Below are 16,380 nucleotides of genomic sequence, written 5' to 3'. Positions count from 1 at the left end.
GCATGCACAGAGGGTTTGTATGCGCGGGCAGCAGGACCACTTCCGAACCGGTAGGGAAGGTAAGTAGATTTCACCTCTGGGAGATGGGTTCTGTTGTTGCAATGTCACTGGAAAGTACAACTCTGAAATGTCCAAGTCCTGTTTGGAGGGTTGTCTCGGAATAAAAAATAAGATAAAACTGTTGATCTTAATGAAGGCTTAATACCTCTTTTAATTCCCACCCTCCTCTAATCCCCTTTCTGAAAATCTTTGATTAGCTGGTGAATTTTAATTCACACTGTTGGAAACTGGGGATTGTAATTCCTCATCCAGTCCCACCTGAAGTGATAATGGCACTTCCAAAGCTTTATCTAATGGAGTGTTCTATCTTGGAGCTAAACTGGATCATACAGTAGAGACTGTAACCATACATTATCTTTGAACCAAGAATAATCTTTAAAAAGAGGGCTGGTTTTTTTAAATAGAAAAGAGGGCTGTTCTATGCAAAAATAGCACTTAGACTTATATACCACTTTACAGTGCTTTACAGCCTTCTCTAAGCAGTTTACAGAGTCAGCATATTGCCTCCAACAATTTTGGGTCCTCATTTTACCCACCTCTGAAGGATGGAAGGCTGAGTCAACCTTGAGCCTGCTGAGATTTGAACTGCCAAATTGCAGGCAGCCAGCAGGCAGCAGAAGTAGCCTGCAGTACTGCACTCTAACCACTGCGCCACCACAGCTCATACGACTCAAAAAGCACTGCACAGGAATTTAATTTGCATAGTAAGGTTACTGACCACATCACCTGGTTTTTACACAGTTTAAATGGGGTTAGTATTTTTTCAGTAATCAATCGATCAATAAATAAATAAATAAATAATCAATCAATCAATCAATATAGTAATTGCAACTGTGATGTAGATCTGTTTCTCTAGAAGGGGCCACTTGAGGTTTGTTATTCCCTCTCTTTTAGAAAATATTAGTAGTGCATTGCTTAGAACCATAACACACCTTCACTAAGAGCCACAACCAGCCAGATAACATCAGCGGGATCGACAACCTTGTTGAAAACACAACGTGGTTGCTGTAGGGCAAAAGTGGAAGCAGTGATCTTCCCTTCCATTTCCTCAGAAGTGAGATGAGGGGTATAGTCAACCAGGTCTGAAAAAAAAAAGAAGAAAACAAAGTGAGTTTTTCTCTCCATTCAGTGCCCACAGCTTCTCCATACAGTGCAGGGGTGTCAAACTCGATTTCATTGAGGGCCACATCAGGGTTGTGTTTGACCTCGGGGGCTGGGGTGGGCGTGGCAAGGATGGGCGTGGCCAGATTGACGTCACTCATGTCGGGGGCGTCTGTGGTGGCCCGAGCACTCTGCCAGTGAAAACAGCTCCTGAGCTCTGTTTTCAGTCATGACGGCCTCCTGCCACCCTCTGCCAGTGAAAACAGAGCTCGAGGGGGCCACACGCACCCCCCCAGCTCCATTTTCACTGGCAGAGGGCAGCAGGAGGCCGTCGTGGCTGAAAATGGAGCCTGGGACGACCATGCACAGTCCTCCTGAGCTCTGTTTTCACTGGCAGAGGCACCATGGGCTGGTCCTTTGCTGTTTCTGGGGCAGCCCCGCGGGCCAGATCTAAGCACCCCATGGGCCGAATCCGGCCCCCGGGCCTTGAGTTTGACACCCCTAATATAGTGCGTTCCGCAATGGATTAATCATCAGAGACAAAAAAAAATTAAACGATTCTCGTAACACCTCTTGTTTATCAAAACTGTATTAAAATAGCTAAGGAGTAAGGGAAGGGTGATGTGATTAAAATCTGAGCTGTGCAGAGAAAGAACTCTTCAGTTTGGAAACTAGAGTACAGTAGTTATGTTGTGGGCTGCTTGAAGCTCAAGTCCAAACTATTTGAAATATTTGTGAGGCCTCAAATTTTTGCATCCAAGAAAGCTGTTTCTCCGCTGTTGAAAGACTTTTTTTTTTTAACCAAAACAGAAAGTATTTCCCACGTGCTATTCTTATTGTTGCTACAATATTGATGATAAGTAAAATAATAAAAAAAATATTTTTATTTATTAACTTTGTTAAATTAACTCATCTTGCTATAAAACAAGAAGTAAAATTTTAAAAAAATCCAAGAAGTAAAAATAAAAATCCTGGATTGTAAAGAAGAGCAACAAAGATGATAAAGGTTCATACAATGAACTAGGTACGATATGTTTAGCCTAACAAACAGAAGCGTTAGGGGTGACATGATCGGTCTTCAGCAGTGGTGAAATCCTCTGCGGATTGCCACCGGTTCGCTGCCCACGCATTCGTGGTGGGCGCCAAAAGCATGCTGTGCACCCATGCACACTGTACACCAAACACACACTTTGCATGGGGAAAAAAGGCTTCACAAGGTAAGTAGAACAGCGAGGGGGGGGGAACAGCTGTGCCGTGCGATTTAGATTCGCTAGAAAGCAACCGTTGTGAACTGGTAGTAAAGGTAAGTAGAACTCACCCCTGGCTCCTACCCCTTGCTTAGCCACCCACCCCCTTTAGGGATGCAATTTGGGGGTGGCAGGTGGGGCAGGCGAGAAGCGGGACGCAGGTCTTACCTTTCAAGCTCCGTCGCTTTCCTCACCGTTGTGTCCAGGGAAACACACTGTAAAAGAAAACCTTCTCGCGAGTTCAATCAAACTTCTCGAACTCGTGATAAGGTTTTCTTTTACAGCGTATTTCCCTGGACACGATGGCACAATGTGATTCTGAAAATAAACTTGACTTGCTCCAGAAACTCCTAGTTTAGAAATCTGTCAAAACTCACTGCACTTAGCCAGGTGCCTTTTGTGTGTGCATTTAAAGGGGGGGTCGAGGCTGACTATAAACTAAGGTTGCAGGTAAACTTGTGCTGAGTTAGATGCACATGAGGGAAGCTCAGAATGTGAAGAATCAGCAGCCAACCATCCATGAGAATGGTGGCTGGGATAGCAATAGCAACAGCACTTAGACTTCTATACTTTACAACCCTGTCTAAGCAGTTTACAGAGTCAGCATATGGCCCCCAACAATCTGGATCCTCATTTTACCGACCTCGGAAGGATGGAAGTCTGAGTCAACCTTGAGCCTGATGAAATCTGAACTACCAAGTTGCAGTCAGCTGGCAATCAGCCGAAGTAGCCTGCATTCTTAGCACTGTGCCACCGGTCAAGCATAGCAGTCAAGACTATGAACACTTGGAGATGGTCTTAGAATATTGAACCATAGCCAGTGGTGGGATTCAGCCAGTTCGCACCACTTCGGGAGAACCGGTTGTTAATCTTCTGAGCAGTTTGGTGAACTGGTTGTTGGAAGAAATCATTAGGGCACAGAACCGGTTGTTACATTATTTGAATTCCACCACTGCAGCCTTAAGAAAACTGCAGGGATTTGTCTAGGCAATCACCCAAAGTCAACACTAATTTGAACACCCTGTAATAAATGAAGGTTATACACCCTTGTTTATTATATCACAAACCAGAACTTTAGTTCTCTCTCACAAAAATAGAATAGGAACAAAGTTTATCTGGAAAGAAATCTTAATTTTAAAAGAGAAACTCTTTGTCCTTTTAGATGTTTGAATGAGCATATTACCAACAAAATTAAAGAGGACATTAATCAGGAAATTGTCCATATAAATCTTGGGATCCTAGGACATCAGTTAGATTTATGATTACTAAATGTATTACAAAGATCCTTCATTGTCTTAATTATTAAAGAAGTGGGAACATTTTCCATTGATCAGCTTTCAAGTAGCTTTTCCACTTTGCTTTCATGTGTCTCATGTCAAGATCTGCTGAACCAGGTTGTTGCCTGTGACAGTTTATGCTATTTGTTAATTTAAAATTTTCTCAAAAGTGTAAAAATGCCATTGAAAAAATGCCAATTTTTTTTCTTCTTTAAAAATAGAAAATGGAGAATGGAGGGACCTCTTCATAATTAGGTCCTGATTTTTTACCTTATTTTAGGAAAGGTCTCTATACAAATCATTGTTCATTCTCTTTCCACCAAATCACTTACATGTTGATTAATATTTTCCCGGTGAACGGTGAAAATCTAGGGCTTTGTTAATAATCTGCCCATTAAAAGAATAAGTCATAATTAGCAAAAGGTAGAAATTGCAATCCAAAGGCCGTGTTCACACAATATGATTGCTGATTTAATTAATTTTCTGGATCGGCATAATACATTGAACCATATATCCACCACACTGACTGGTTTACCAAAACATTTTTAGCAAGAAATAAATTATAATTTATTTATTTTCTTATAATTTCTTATAATAATTTGTGGGAACAAATTATAAATTTTGTTCCCACAAAATTAGCATGTTGTGGGAACATTTCTCTCTTCCCTCCATCTTCCGCCAGGTTTCACGCAATATATTGACACAGAGCCAACATCCTTTTCCCACCTACCCTAAAGAATTTGCAATTTGGCTGAGGAATGCCCGTTTAGCTTGAGGATGTTTGATGAAAGATGTCGCACCTTATCTTTTATACCTTCAATTCCAAACGAGGATTTCATTAATTTCCCATGGAATCCACTGAAACAACAGCCAAGCAACAACCCTCTTACCTCCTGCACGGGTGGCATTGATTGTTATCCCGATCAAAAGTACCATGGAGACTGCCAGCGCTTCCATCATCATGTCTCCTTTCCTGTCCTGCAAAAGTATCTGTGGAAGAGTTGAGTAGAGACGCTTTTTTCCCTCTCCTCACCACCCCACTTGTGGTCCTGCCTTATTAGGCCTCGCCCACACATCTCATCCATCTTCGGGACAACTGTGTATTCTTCTCAATAAAAAGGGGCAAGGGAGGATGGCAGCAAACAGGTATGGCTAGTTTTCAAGAGGGAGAGGTAAACTGAATGTGAGCAAGCAAGCGAATCAACTTGAACAAAGAAGTCAATAGGGAGGGGAGTTGTAAAATGTCTCACCTGGACTGGCATTCTCTGGATGCCACTTAGAGGTGATTTATTTCAGGAAAAGAATGAAGATGTATGCTCTTTGTCTTGGAGATCTTGAATTGAAAGGGCAGGTATTTACTGTGGCAATGGATGTGTTTCTCAAGATGCAGCATGTTCCACAGGTTGGCCTGGCATTAAGTAGATAAAAGAAAACCAGTAAGGTATGTTGGTTAAAGGATTGGATTAGCACGAGGAAAAGCCAGCTTCAAGTTGCCCTCACTGGTAAATCACTTCTTTTCAGCCCAACGTATTCCAGTGTTTTTGTTTTGAGGACAAAAATTAAGAGAGAGGCTGCCTCGGAGATCCTGAAGGGAAAGAAACATAAGTAATAAAATTCATAAATTAATGAATATTATATATCCCCGAGCTGAAGTGCTTTTTAATCTATCTTTAAGCTGGCAAAAAAAAAAAAAAAAAGTGCCAGCATGAAATTTGTCACCTCTGCTGCTGAGTCTTCTGCCTCTCACCATTTCAAGTCCCTCAGTCACCTGACTTCCCCTTGGATATCAAAGCTTAATATATTTTACATATCCGGGACTGTCCTTGCATGGTGTTGAAGATGTGGGGGAAGACGATTTTAATAGATGCACAGCAATGGACAACTTAAAGCTGTGTACTTAATGGGCTATAAAAATGAATAACGTGAGTAGGGCTACTAAAATTAGTAAAATGAAGGCAACATCAAGAGGACCTGGCAGAAAGAGGTAGGTTGTCTCTGAAATTTCCAATTCCAATGATTTTTATTGCTTCTTTAATCTCCATTTTAGATGATATCATGAGCACTGAAAGGAATTTACCCCTCATCAGTATGTCTGACCTCTTTTTAGTAGAATTTTGGGAGATGCCTCCTCAAAGAGACTTGTTACAGGAACCGTGGTGGCGCAGTGGTTAGAGTGCAGTATTGCAGCCTAATTCTGCTGACTGCCAGGAGGTCGATCTTCACTGACTCAGGGTTGACTCATCCTTCCATCCTTCTGAGGTTGGTAAAATGAGGACCCAAATTGCTTAAAGAGGGCTGTAAAGCGCTGTGAAGTGGAATATTAGTCTAAGTGCTATTGCTATTATTTAATAGATGATTGCTTACAAATATAGAGAAGCATACTAAAAAGCAGAGCCATCACCCTGCCAACAAAAGTGCATATAGTCAAGGCTATGGTTTTCCCAGTTGCAATGTATGGCTATGAAAGTTGGACCATAAGGAAGGCTGAGCGCTAAAAAATTGAGACCTTTGAACTATGGTGCTGGAGAAGACTCCTGTGAGTCCCTTGGACTGCAAGGTGATCAAACTGGTCAGTCCTACAGGAAATCAACTCTGATGGCTCTTTAGAAGGCCAGATCCTGAAGATGAAACTCAAATACTTTGGCCACCTAATGAGAAGGAAGGACTCACTGGAGAAGAGCCTAATGCTGGGAATGATTGAGAATGAGGTAGCTGGATGGAGTCACTGAAGCAGTCGGTGTGAGCTTAAATGGACTCCGGGGGATGGTAGAGGATAGGAAGGCCTGGAGGAATGTTATCCATGGGGTCGTGATGGGTCGGACACGACTTCGCAACTAACAACAACAACACAGAGAAGATGGACAAGACTCCTTTGATATTAATGCCTGTCCATAGAAATGGACTAGGCATTCTCTGCTTGCTTTTTGTATGTCTGTGTCTCTCCTTCTCAATCTGTATAGGTAGCCCTTGATTTACAACAATTCATTTAGTGACCGTTCGAAGTTATAACAGCACTGAAAAAAATCACTTATGACCATTTTTCACACTTACAGTCTGAGGCATCCCCATAGTGACGTGATCAAAATTCAGATGCTTGACAGCTGACTCATATTTATGATGGTTGTAGTGTCCCAGGCTTACGTGATCCCCTTTTGTGACCTTCTGATGAGCAAGGTCAATGGGGAAGCCAGGTTCACTTAACAACTGTGTTATTAACCAAACAACTGCAGTCATTCACTTAACGGTGGCAAAAAAAGTTCATAAAACGAGGCAAAACTCACTTAATAAACCCCTCACTGAACAACAGAAATTTTGGGCTTAATTATAGTTGTAGGTTGATGACTACCTGTCCTGGACCATGGAAGAAGAAATTTGAAGAATCCTGGGAAGTGGAAGTAGAAGAAGGAAACATCTATGAGAGGAGGTGTCGGGGACTGGAAGGAACAGCAATCCATCCCTCCCAAAATCAGGACTGTCTGACCTAACTTTCATTCATCATTAAGTAGCATTTCCCAATTAAGAGTTCTCCATGGCTAGTAAACAAAGTGGCTCAGGAGGCTGGAAACAATATTCCTGCACACCTGAAAGGCCAAAGTTTGGGGGAAATTGTTCTATAAGTTTGAAAGCCTTGCCAGAGAACCATGTTTTAGGAAGGAGAGCCAACAGGGAAAGAAAATTAGCAACACAGTGCTTTGGAGATAATACAGTCCCTATTATTTTGAAGGACGTATCTATGAAGATTCTCAATCATCCAGGTTATCGTTGTCACTTATGGTTGTGATGGACTTGGAAAGTCCCATCACCTTTTGGAAAGCACCTTTATTTTGAAGAACCTTTAGAGCAAATATCCTCAGTGGGTTCCAATTCACAAACGAGTCAGCCAGGGGTGAAATCTAAATTTTTTTGCTACTGGTTCTGTGGGCGTGGCTTAATTAGTGGGCAGGGCTTTGTGGTAAGGTGACTGGGTGGGCGTGGCCAAGTCAATGTCACTTCTTTGCCCTTTTTTTAACCTACAAAACACAACACAATACAACCCACAATGTAAAAGTAGCTGTGCTAGACTCATAATGGCCCCGCAACAAGCAGGAACCTCACACAGCCACAAAAAAACAACTTTCACACTTTACACACACACAACACAACACAACACAACACAACTGGCTCACCCACAATGTAAAAGCAGCTGTGCTAGACCCAAAATGGCCCCTGCAACAAGCAGGAACCTCGCACAGCCACAAAAAGCCCAAAAAAACAACTTTCACACTTTACACACACAAAATTCCACATACAGCTTTGTGAGATTTTGTGTGTTTGTGTAGTTAGAGTGAAACACTACAGAAACACACTAAATCTCAGAAAGCTACACAAATATTATTTTATTTTAATTTATTTTTATTTTTATATAAAAGCAGCTAAATTTAAAAATTCCTAAACTTTAAATGGCTAAGTCTAAAAAAAAGAACAACTAAAAAAAACCCCAATTAACTATTTTTTTAAAAGCTCCCAAAGGGGAAAAAAACTTACCCAATAGAACAGGGGTCTCCAACCTTGGCAACTTTAAGACTTGTGGACTTCAACTCCCAGAATTCCTCAGCCAGCTTTGCTGGGAGTTGAAGTCCACAAGTCTAGGCAGGAAGGCAGGCAGGCAGAAAGAGCTGCTCACTGATGAGCTTGATTGCAGGCAGGGAGATTCAGTTGCTTGCTGATGCATGGATTGCGATTGTCATGCGATCAGCAGCTAAGGTAAGCAAGCTGGAGGCTGGGAGAGGAGGGGGGGAGAAAAAAAAACTTTTTTTCTTTTACATGGCTCTGGCGATCCAAGCTGAGTTGCCTGATTAGCAGGCAACTCAGCTGGGATGTCAGAGCTTGGCTGGTCAGAGCCATTTAAAAGGAAAAAAAGGCTCTGATGATCGCGGGGCTCAGCTGGGCATGGAGGGTGGGGGCAGGGATTTTTGCTACCGGTTCTCCGAACTGTCCGCTGCCATCGCTACCTACTCACCCGAGCCGGTCCGAACCGGGAGCATTTCACCCCTGGAGTCAGCTTTCTTTTCATTGTCCCCAGGTCCTCTCATTGTCCCCAGGCCCTCTCAGGCCCTCCCACCTCTCTTGGACTTAAATTCACATCATTGTTCAAAAAAGAGGAAAGACAGGTAAGGTTAAAAACTCAAGCATTCTGCATCGTACAGTAGCCACCCAGATGCCCTCAGGAGGGTAATAGCTTTCTTTCTCTGCTGTTTCATAATGCTAATTCATAAAGCATATTGTTTCTGATTTTTGAGGCAGGAATTATCTAAGGGTTTTGCCACACTGCAGCTTTCATCTAATTCTCTCCCACCTGTAATGCACCTGGGAATGAATCTGGCTTAAGAAGTCCTTTTCTGTATTTCAATTCCTTCCTTTGCTTTTGCCAGAGTGATGGCTTGATGTTCTGACTGGACCATGTTTGCCCTGGTTGTAAGGGATGAGTTTATCTGCTTAGAAGGACTGTTTGTTTGTTTTTTTAAATGGTTTTGCCATTTTTCTTAACAGATATATACTGATGGTCGTGCTCATTTGGTTCTATGAGGAAGTTATTTGGTCAATACAGCTTCAGGTTCAAAAGGTTGTTTTATTATTTACAAATATATACATGCATATGATAATGAACAGGGTGTCCTGTTGCATTTTTACCCTAACTGTATGACTCAGATGCTGAGAGGAGAGAGAAGTTCATGTGTTGTCTCGCTGAGAGATAGATGAGAGAGAGAGAAAAAAAGGGGAAGATATCCAAGTGGTTTCTAGGTAAGAGTCCAATAAGAGAGTTCATTGGCTGATATAGTCACATGTGATGTCTGTAAAGACTTAACCCCTTCTAGTCTCTGGTGCATCATATGCAGGCAATATCTGACATTTCTATCCCATAGGACAGAAGGAGAAAGCATCTATCTAGATCAGTGTTTCTTAACCTTGGCAACTTTATGATGGCTGGCTGGGAAATTCTGGGAGTTGAAGGCCACACATTTTAAAATTGCAAAGGCTGTGAAACATTGATCTAGATTGTGGTCAATTTCACCTGAAATCTTGTCAATTTCACGGGTGAAAAAAGAGGCTCATCTTCAGGTGCTTTGGAAAACAGCTTGACCCCCTCCTCTCTGTGGCAGCCCCTCAAGAATTGGAATACTGCTATCATGTCTCCCCTGGTCCTTCTCTTCACTAGACTAGCCTGCCTAGTTCCTGTAACCGTTCTTCATATGTTTTAGTCTCCAGTCCCCTAATCATCCTGGTTGCTCTCCTCTGCACTTTTTCTAGAGTCTCAACATCTTTTTTATAGTGTGGTGACCAAAACTGGATACAGTACTCTAGGTGTGGTTTTACTAGGGCTTTATAGAGTGGTATTAGTACCTCACTTGATCTTGATTATATCCCTCTGTTAATGCAACTTAGATGAGTGAAATGTAGCACACAAATTGAACACTAGTGGGGTTTGAGCTGGCATAAGACATAAAATGCTATGTTTGATGCAGAATCAGAAAACTCTGACAGGGCCAGCATTACCTGCCGGCTGGGGAATTTTGGGAGTTGAAGTCCACATATCTTAAAGCTGCCAAATTTCAGAAACAGTGCTCCAGTCCAAATGAGTAGGTACTAAAGTTTACTCATCCAAACATGGATGCTATTATTATCAAGAAGCACATATACACTTAATAGAAAAACAGTGATTACTAAAAAAAAACCTGAATAAAAATATATGATAACTGCAACAACATAGAGACCGATCAGCATTTCAAAGGCCAACAGTGTACTAAGAACTGTTAATGTGATGTGCCCTCAGCAGCTGGCAAACCTGGCAGTGGTTGAAGGCAAGTGGTATAGCTTCAAAAGAAGAGAGTTTCATAGCAATGATGCCATATCATCAAAGGCCCTTCTTGGCTAATTGTTCCCTGGCCATGGCCATGCGATACAGCCTTGGGAAAAAAAAACACATTGAACTGAATTCGCATTGGGCATGATAGATGTGCAGATGCCCTCTATACGTGGGGTAAAATAGAATCATCGTATTGTGGCTGTGGAGCTGAAAAACAAACTATCCAACACATAGTGACATTGTCAAAACAGAGCCTATAATGGAGATTTTGCTGATTTCCTGACTGCCACAAATGAAGTAAAAAAACACACCTATATTTGCAACTTAGATATACATTTGTAATCTTCCTGTCAAGATTTCAAATTTTTTATTCTCTTGTTTTGTATTCTCTTGTTCATATTCCCTGTGTTCCTTTTTACTAAAATATGGTGTGAATGTGCCATACGATTAATAAATACAACGAAAGTTTTTCCAGAGTTGTGAAAGGACAAACAGATACATAATGGGAATTCCTATGCTGTATATATGTATTTGTCTTATCCGCATCTAAATTGATGGTTTCCACCATATCATAGTTTAAATATGCATACATGCTATGTGACCAAGTACTTTCTGTGGGGGATCCTTGGTCCTCTCTGAGCTTGGTTGTTTTCTTGCTCAGAGAGCACCAAGGAACCCACAGTTCAATCCTGAGCTATAAATATTCTTTTTTATCGGCAAGTGTTTTCTATTACCAGGTTTTATTTCATCTCTATTATCCTTCAATGGGTGAATAAGAGCTGTCTGGGTAAGAAGTAGAACAAACGGGGTATTATCTATCAAGTCACACCTAGCTGCACACTATTTTCACCTGGTTTAAAACCATACCTTTAAAAAGAATACATACAAATACCTAGAAAATGTTCATGTGTGCCTGCCAATATTCATGCATGGACAAGCACAATAATAAGCAGAAGTTTTGGAGAAAATGGGACCAACTGTTTACAACATATCTAGCAACACTTCTCATTTTTAAAAAATCATAGGGCCATGAAATTAAATGTTTCCTAAATAGAGACCAGCCTTTTGTGAAACAGGTCATTTTGGCAAATTTTGACAGCTCAGATCATCGCAACTTAGCAAGCTCCAGATATCCACCTTCCGCAATCAGCATCTCAAAGACAACTGATGGGAATGTGTTGATTTACATAAATTTACATTTTTACCCTGTTTTTTTAAATGACTAGAATAATAAATGTAGGGACCTCCAAGATCCCTTCCAATTCTGTTATTGCTACTGTTACTGGCTGAACCTTATTGCATTAATAAAGAATCTTAAAAATCAAAATATCTAAAAGATTTAAATATGATTTAAATATGAAAAAAATGAACACCTTCAGTATTTCAGATATGGAATTCAATGGAATAACAGGAGCAATTCCAGGAAAGACCAAGAAAAAAATAGAATAGAGGTGGTGTACTGAGCTACAGTGACCAGCCCAAAGTCACCCAGCTGACTTTCATGCTTAGACCAAGAAGTAATTAAACTAGACTAACATTTCTGAATCTTGACAACTTTAAGATATCTGGACCCACTCCCAGAATTCCTCAACCAGCATGCTAGGTGGGGAATTCTGGGAGTTGAAGTCCACACAACTGAGATTAAGAAACACTGCCCTTGAAGACTTGCCCTAAACCATAACTTTCTGTTTGAGTCTGGGAAACAAAGTCCATACTTCTTAAAGTTGTCAAGCTTGAGAAACGGTAATCTAAGCAGCCATATTGCCAGCACTTGTAGAAGGCCTGTGAGAGTCAGTTGGCAGACCCAAGCAGGCACTCTGGGAAACTGGAGGAGGAGGTCAGGTAGTGGGGGAAAATATGTATGAGCCAACCATGTAAAGCCAGAATCTTGTGGTTGCCCAACCCAACGTTTGGTTCTAACCCAGCTGCTCTTAGAGCCAACCTCATACATACAGATAATCCTTATGAACACAACTGGGATCAGAATTTCCATTGCTAAACAAGATGATTGTTAAGTAAGCCATGCCCAATTTTATGACCATTTTGAAAAATTCCCCACTTCTATACTCTACTATGATATGGCTAACAGAAAATATATTTCAGATGCTTCTTGCTTCTTTGGGAAGGCTAATGTAAATTGAGCCATAAGTTTCTCACGAGTGGATGCCCATTCTAAATGCAATCCCCACCTCATGTGAATACATATACAAAATTCCCCAGGGAGGCAGGAAGAGAGAGGCACTCTTCTAGATGGGCCACTAAATTCAGGTGAACCTCAACCAATGTTTAATTTTGCTCCCTGCTAACTACAAGGATCAAACCAACATAACATCAGATATGAGATGGGCAAGAGTTTTATTAAACGAAGACCCAGGGATATCTCAGAGAAGGAAATTAGCACCCTGCTTTCAATTCAGCAGGAACTATAGCAAACTACATTGATCTGGAAACGATGACAGTTCTCAAATACCTCCCTTGCATACTTGTGTGCTGATTCTGATGAAAATACGTAAGTTGCAGCATTTGTGCATGTCTCATCTTTGGTGTCCTCCCCACGGATTCCTCTTTATTTACCTCCTTATTCAAATCTGAATTTATCTATGTGTTGTGGATGTAGGGTGTGTCTAGGCTGTGTGTATGTGTGTTTGTATGCATCCAAAATAATCAAAAGGACAGTCATGATCACACCATAAAGTCCTCCCTCCTTGCACGTGTGTGAAATCTTAATGCATGTATCAAAAGAAAGGAACTTGATGGTGCAATCATAATTGCCTTCTTGACTTTTTTGACCCAATTCACCTTGGCTTCAACAAATTGATGCATGACTTTGGGAGATCTTTCTCTCAGCTGCTGATTGCATCAGATTAGTTTACATTGTTTGAGAGAGATTCCAAGTTGACACAATTTGTGTGAATTATGGAATTCAAGAGAGTGGCAGAGATCAAAGTACTTGTAGAGAAATGTTTCTCTATCACGGCGACTTTAAGATGCCTGGACTTCAACTCCCAGAATTCCCCAATCAGCATTCCATTCTGGGAATTGAAGTCGAAGCATCTTAAAGTTGTTGTAAATTTATCAAAGTTGAGAAACACCAATATAGACTCAGGGCGGCTTACAATGTGCTCAGCAATAGCCTTCATCCTTTTGTATATTTATACAAAGTCAGCTTATTGCCCCCACAACTGGGTCCTCAATTTACCTACCTTAGAAAGGATGGAAGGCTGAGTCAACCTTGAGCCTTGGCGAGATTCGAACCCTGCAGTAATTGCAGGCAGCTGGTCTTAATAAGCTTAATAACAGGGTGCCTTAAATCCCTGTACTACCAAGGCTGTATATGTAGTATACATTTGCCTGCACATCCAAAGCAGACTTCATTTATCATGTAAAATGCTATCATTTCAATAAAGCAGTGTTCTTTCCCCCTCCCCCAAGATTTATTTAAAAATCATTTATAACCAAAGATAAAAATCCATACAGATTTGAAGCAAGCAAATGCCAAATGCAGTTTTCATGCATTTTTTTTTAGCATTCAACCCATATGGCAATAAAGCCAACATGATTAATTGCAATTTTGGGGTTGTTGAAAACATTGTTTCAAGGCATAAGGTTGTCTTAAAGGGGACTTCCTTCTGATGTGGGCTAAGAATACTGGCATTTTCATATCCAGATTATGATGGATTTATTATTTTAAAAACGTGTTTAGAAAAGAAATTATTTCTATTCTTTTTGTGTCAGTCAAATACAGTGACATATAGGAACTTAGGGAAGACATGAGACATGAAACTTAAGATTTAAGATGGATCTGCCTTGGATAAACAGAGGCAACTCACCTATTGAATAATTTCAAAAGTCCCCTGAAAGTGCAAGATTATTGCCAAATGCAAGTTCTCCCTTTTCTGGGTAAAGAAAGAGAGAGAAGGTGAGGCTGGGTGATGAGCTAAAAAGGATTTTCATAGCTTTCTTTCAAATACCTGATAGGATGTCACCTAAAACATCAAACCATATTTTGTCTTACTCAAAAGTTTTGGAGTTATTTGTAGAAAAAGATTAAGGTGGGATATAAATAAATAAAATAAAAATATTAAATATGTTAAGTTATAGGAAAAAAAGTTCTGATTAAAAGCTAAGGAAAAAAATTGTCAACAGGAACAGGAACTCTTTGACAGGTGAAACTAGTGATCCAAAAAGATTGATGTTTCTCCTTTGTTTGATATGTGTATTCAAGCATGGGCAGCCACGAGACTGTTCTTGCTTTGGATTTGATTTGGATTCCTGCAGTGTGCAGTGAATTCCAACTTTATGAGTGAGAGAGAGGGAGGGGGGAGGGGGAGAGAGAGAGAGAGAGAGAGAGAGAGAGAGAGAGAGAGAGAGAGAGAGAGAGAGAGAGACCTGGCCATTGTTCATCCTTGGGTCCAGTAGTTTCAGAAGTGGTTTCTACTTCTATTTGTCATGTAGCAGAAGACATGTGGGGAGTGGCAATTGCTTTGAAAGTATGCACGTCAACTGAGCTTCACGATTCAAATGAATCAATGTTTTTCATTCAGGACAATCATTACTCATCAATTCAGGCACAACCCTAAGAATTATTTCCGGTTTCAGTGGAGACAAATGACCTCCATATAAGCTGCAGTCCATATAAAGACTTCTTCCAGGGGATGCTTCAATTAATATCCTGCCCCCGCCTCTCAAAAATGCCCATGGAGGGTTGAAAAATTTAACATTTAAACTTCTTTATGTCCAAAAACCAGCATAGAACAAAAAAGTATAGAAAATTGAATTGAATAGTTTATTTGACCAAGTGTGATTAGACACACAAGGAATTTGTCTCCGGTGCAGAAGCCATCTGGTTCCCTTTCCTCATTTTATTTTATTTTGTTAAAACTGATTGATGTGCAACATCAGGTTGTATCACAAATACCACATGTGTCTGGCCTATAGGCAAATAGCCCAGGTAGTTGTTTGCTATCTTCATATACTGTAACACAGGGGTCTCCAACCTTGGCAACTGTAAGACTTGTGGCCTTCAACTCCCAGAATTTGCTGGCTGAAGAATTCTGGGAGTTAAAGTCCACAAGTCTTAAAGTTGCCAAGGTTGGAGACCCCTGCTATAACATACTTAATGAGATTACTGGATTGGTTGAATCTTAAATTAATAAAATATGGTGGCTTTACACAATATGCTAAGCCAGTTGCACCCACCCACCCACCCACCAAGATTGACATTAACCATGCTAATTATTAAGTTCAGCATATTTGGAGAATAGCTGGTATGTATTGGTTTTACAAAGAGAATCACTTTCTCTTTTAAACCAACAGAGGAGATCATTACTGCAAAATACATCAAAACTTCAATAAGGACGAATATATCAATACAAAAAGGGACTGAAATGCACCAAACTCCCTATTTTAACCCGGGGGGGGGGAGGGGATTAAAAAATAAAGCCACAGTAGACATTTTATGCAGTAGAAATGGATTCCTTGTAGATGGAAAGCTGGAGAGATCTACAGGTTCACATAGCAAATTAAACTGGAGGCATCTTGGAGATAGCAAAAACTTGGTGCCTCACAAATGATGCGTGTCACACTTCTGTTGCTTGAGTTGCTTTGGTGGTTGGCTATGAATTTTAAAGACCCATGTCTGCATGAATATGATATTTATATGGTTTACGGTTTTTATGTTTTGTGTTTTAATTGTACATCGCCCAGAGTTGCTTTGTGAGTAAGATGGGTGATCTCCAAATTTGATATGTGTATAAATAAATAAAGATGTTGTTTTCACTATAAAGAGAATATGGCGCCATTTGTAAGTCTCGGTGTTTGTCGTTCTCCTCAAAGAGGGGCTTTCACTCAA

General features: G+C 40.6%; 1 protein-coding gene across 4 annotated transcripts in view; it reads right to left on the bottom strand.

The window, feature by feature from the left end:
• LOC117667504 (uroplakin-3b-like) overlaps positions 1 to 4,814 on the bottom strand; it is a 36,121-nt gene extending 31,307 nt beyond the window's left edge. For 3 of the 4 annotated variants that reach the window (XM_087883424.1, XM_087883422.1, XM_034420909.3), the window contains exons 1-2: positions 4,576 to 4,769; positions 993 to 1,142 (exon numbers count right to left, since the gene is read on the bottom strand). In XM_087883424.1, coding sequence (XP_087739550.1) covers positions 993 to 1,142; positions 4,576 to 4,648 — 223 coding nt within the window. In that variant the 5' untranslated portion in view covers positions 4,649 to 4,769. Of the gene's footprint in view, positions 1 to 992; positions 1,143 to 4,575 lie in introns of all 4 variants that reach the window. The other variant, XR_015731620.1, reaches the window with a different exon arrangement.
• Positions 4,815 to 16,380: the final 11,566 nt, after the last annotated feature.

Source organism: Pantherophis guttatus, chromosome 1 (assembly GCF_059756535.1).
Source record: "Pantherophis guttatus breed Tessera chromosome 1, ASM5975653v1, whole genome shotgun sequence".
NCBI classification, from domain to species: Eukaryota; Metazoa; Chordata; class Lepidosauria; order Squamata; family Colubridae; genus Pantherophis; species Pantherophis guttatus.
The sequence above is the reverse complement of the archived record's forward strand: the minus strand, read 5'-3'. Positions and strand labels throughout refer to the sequence as shown.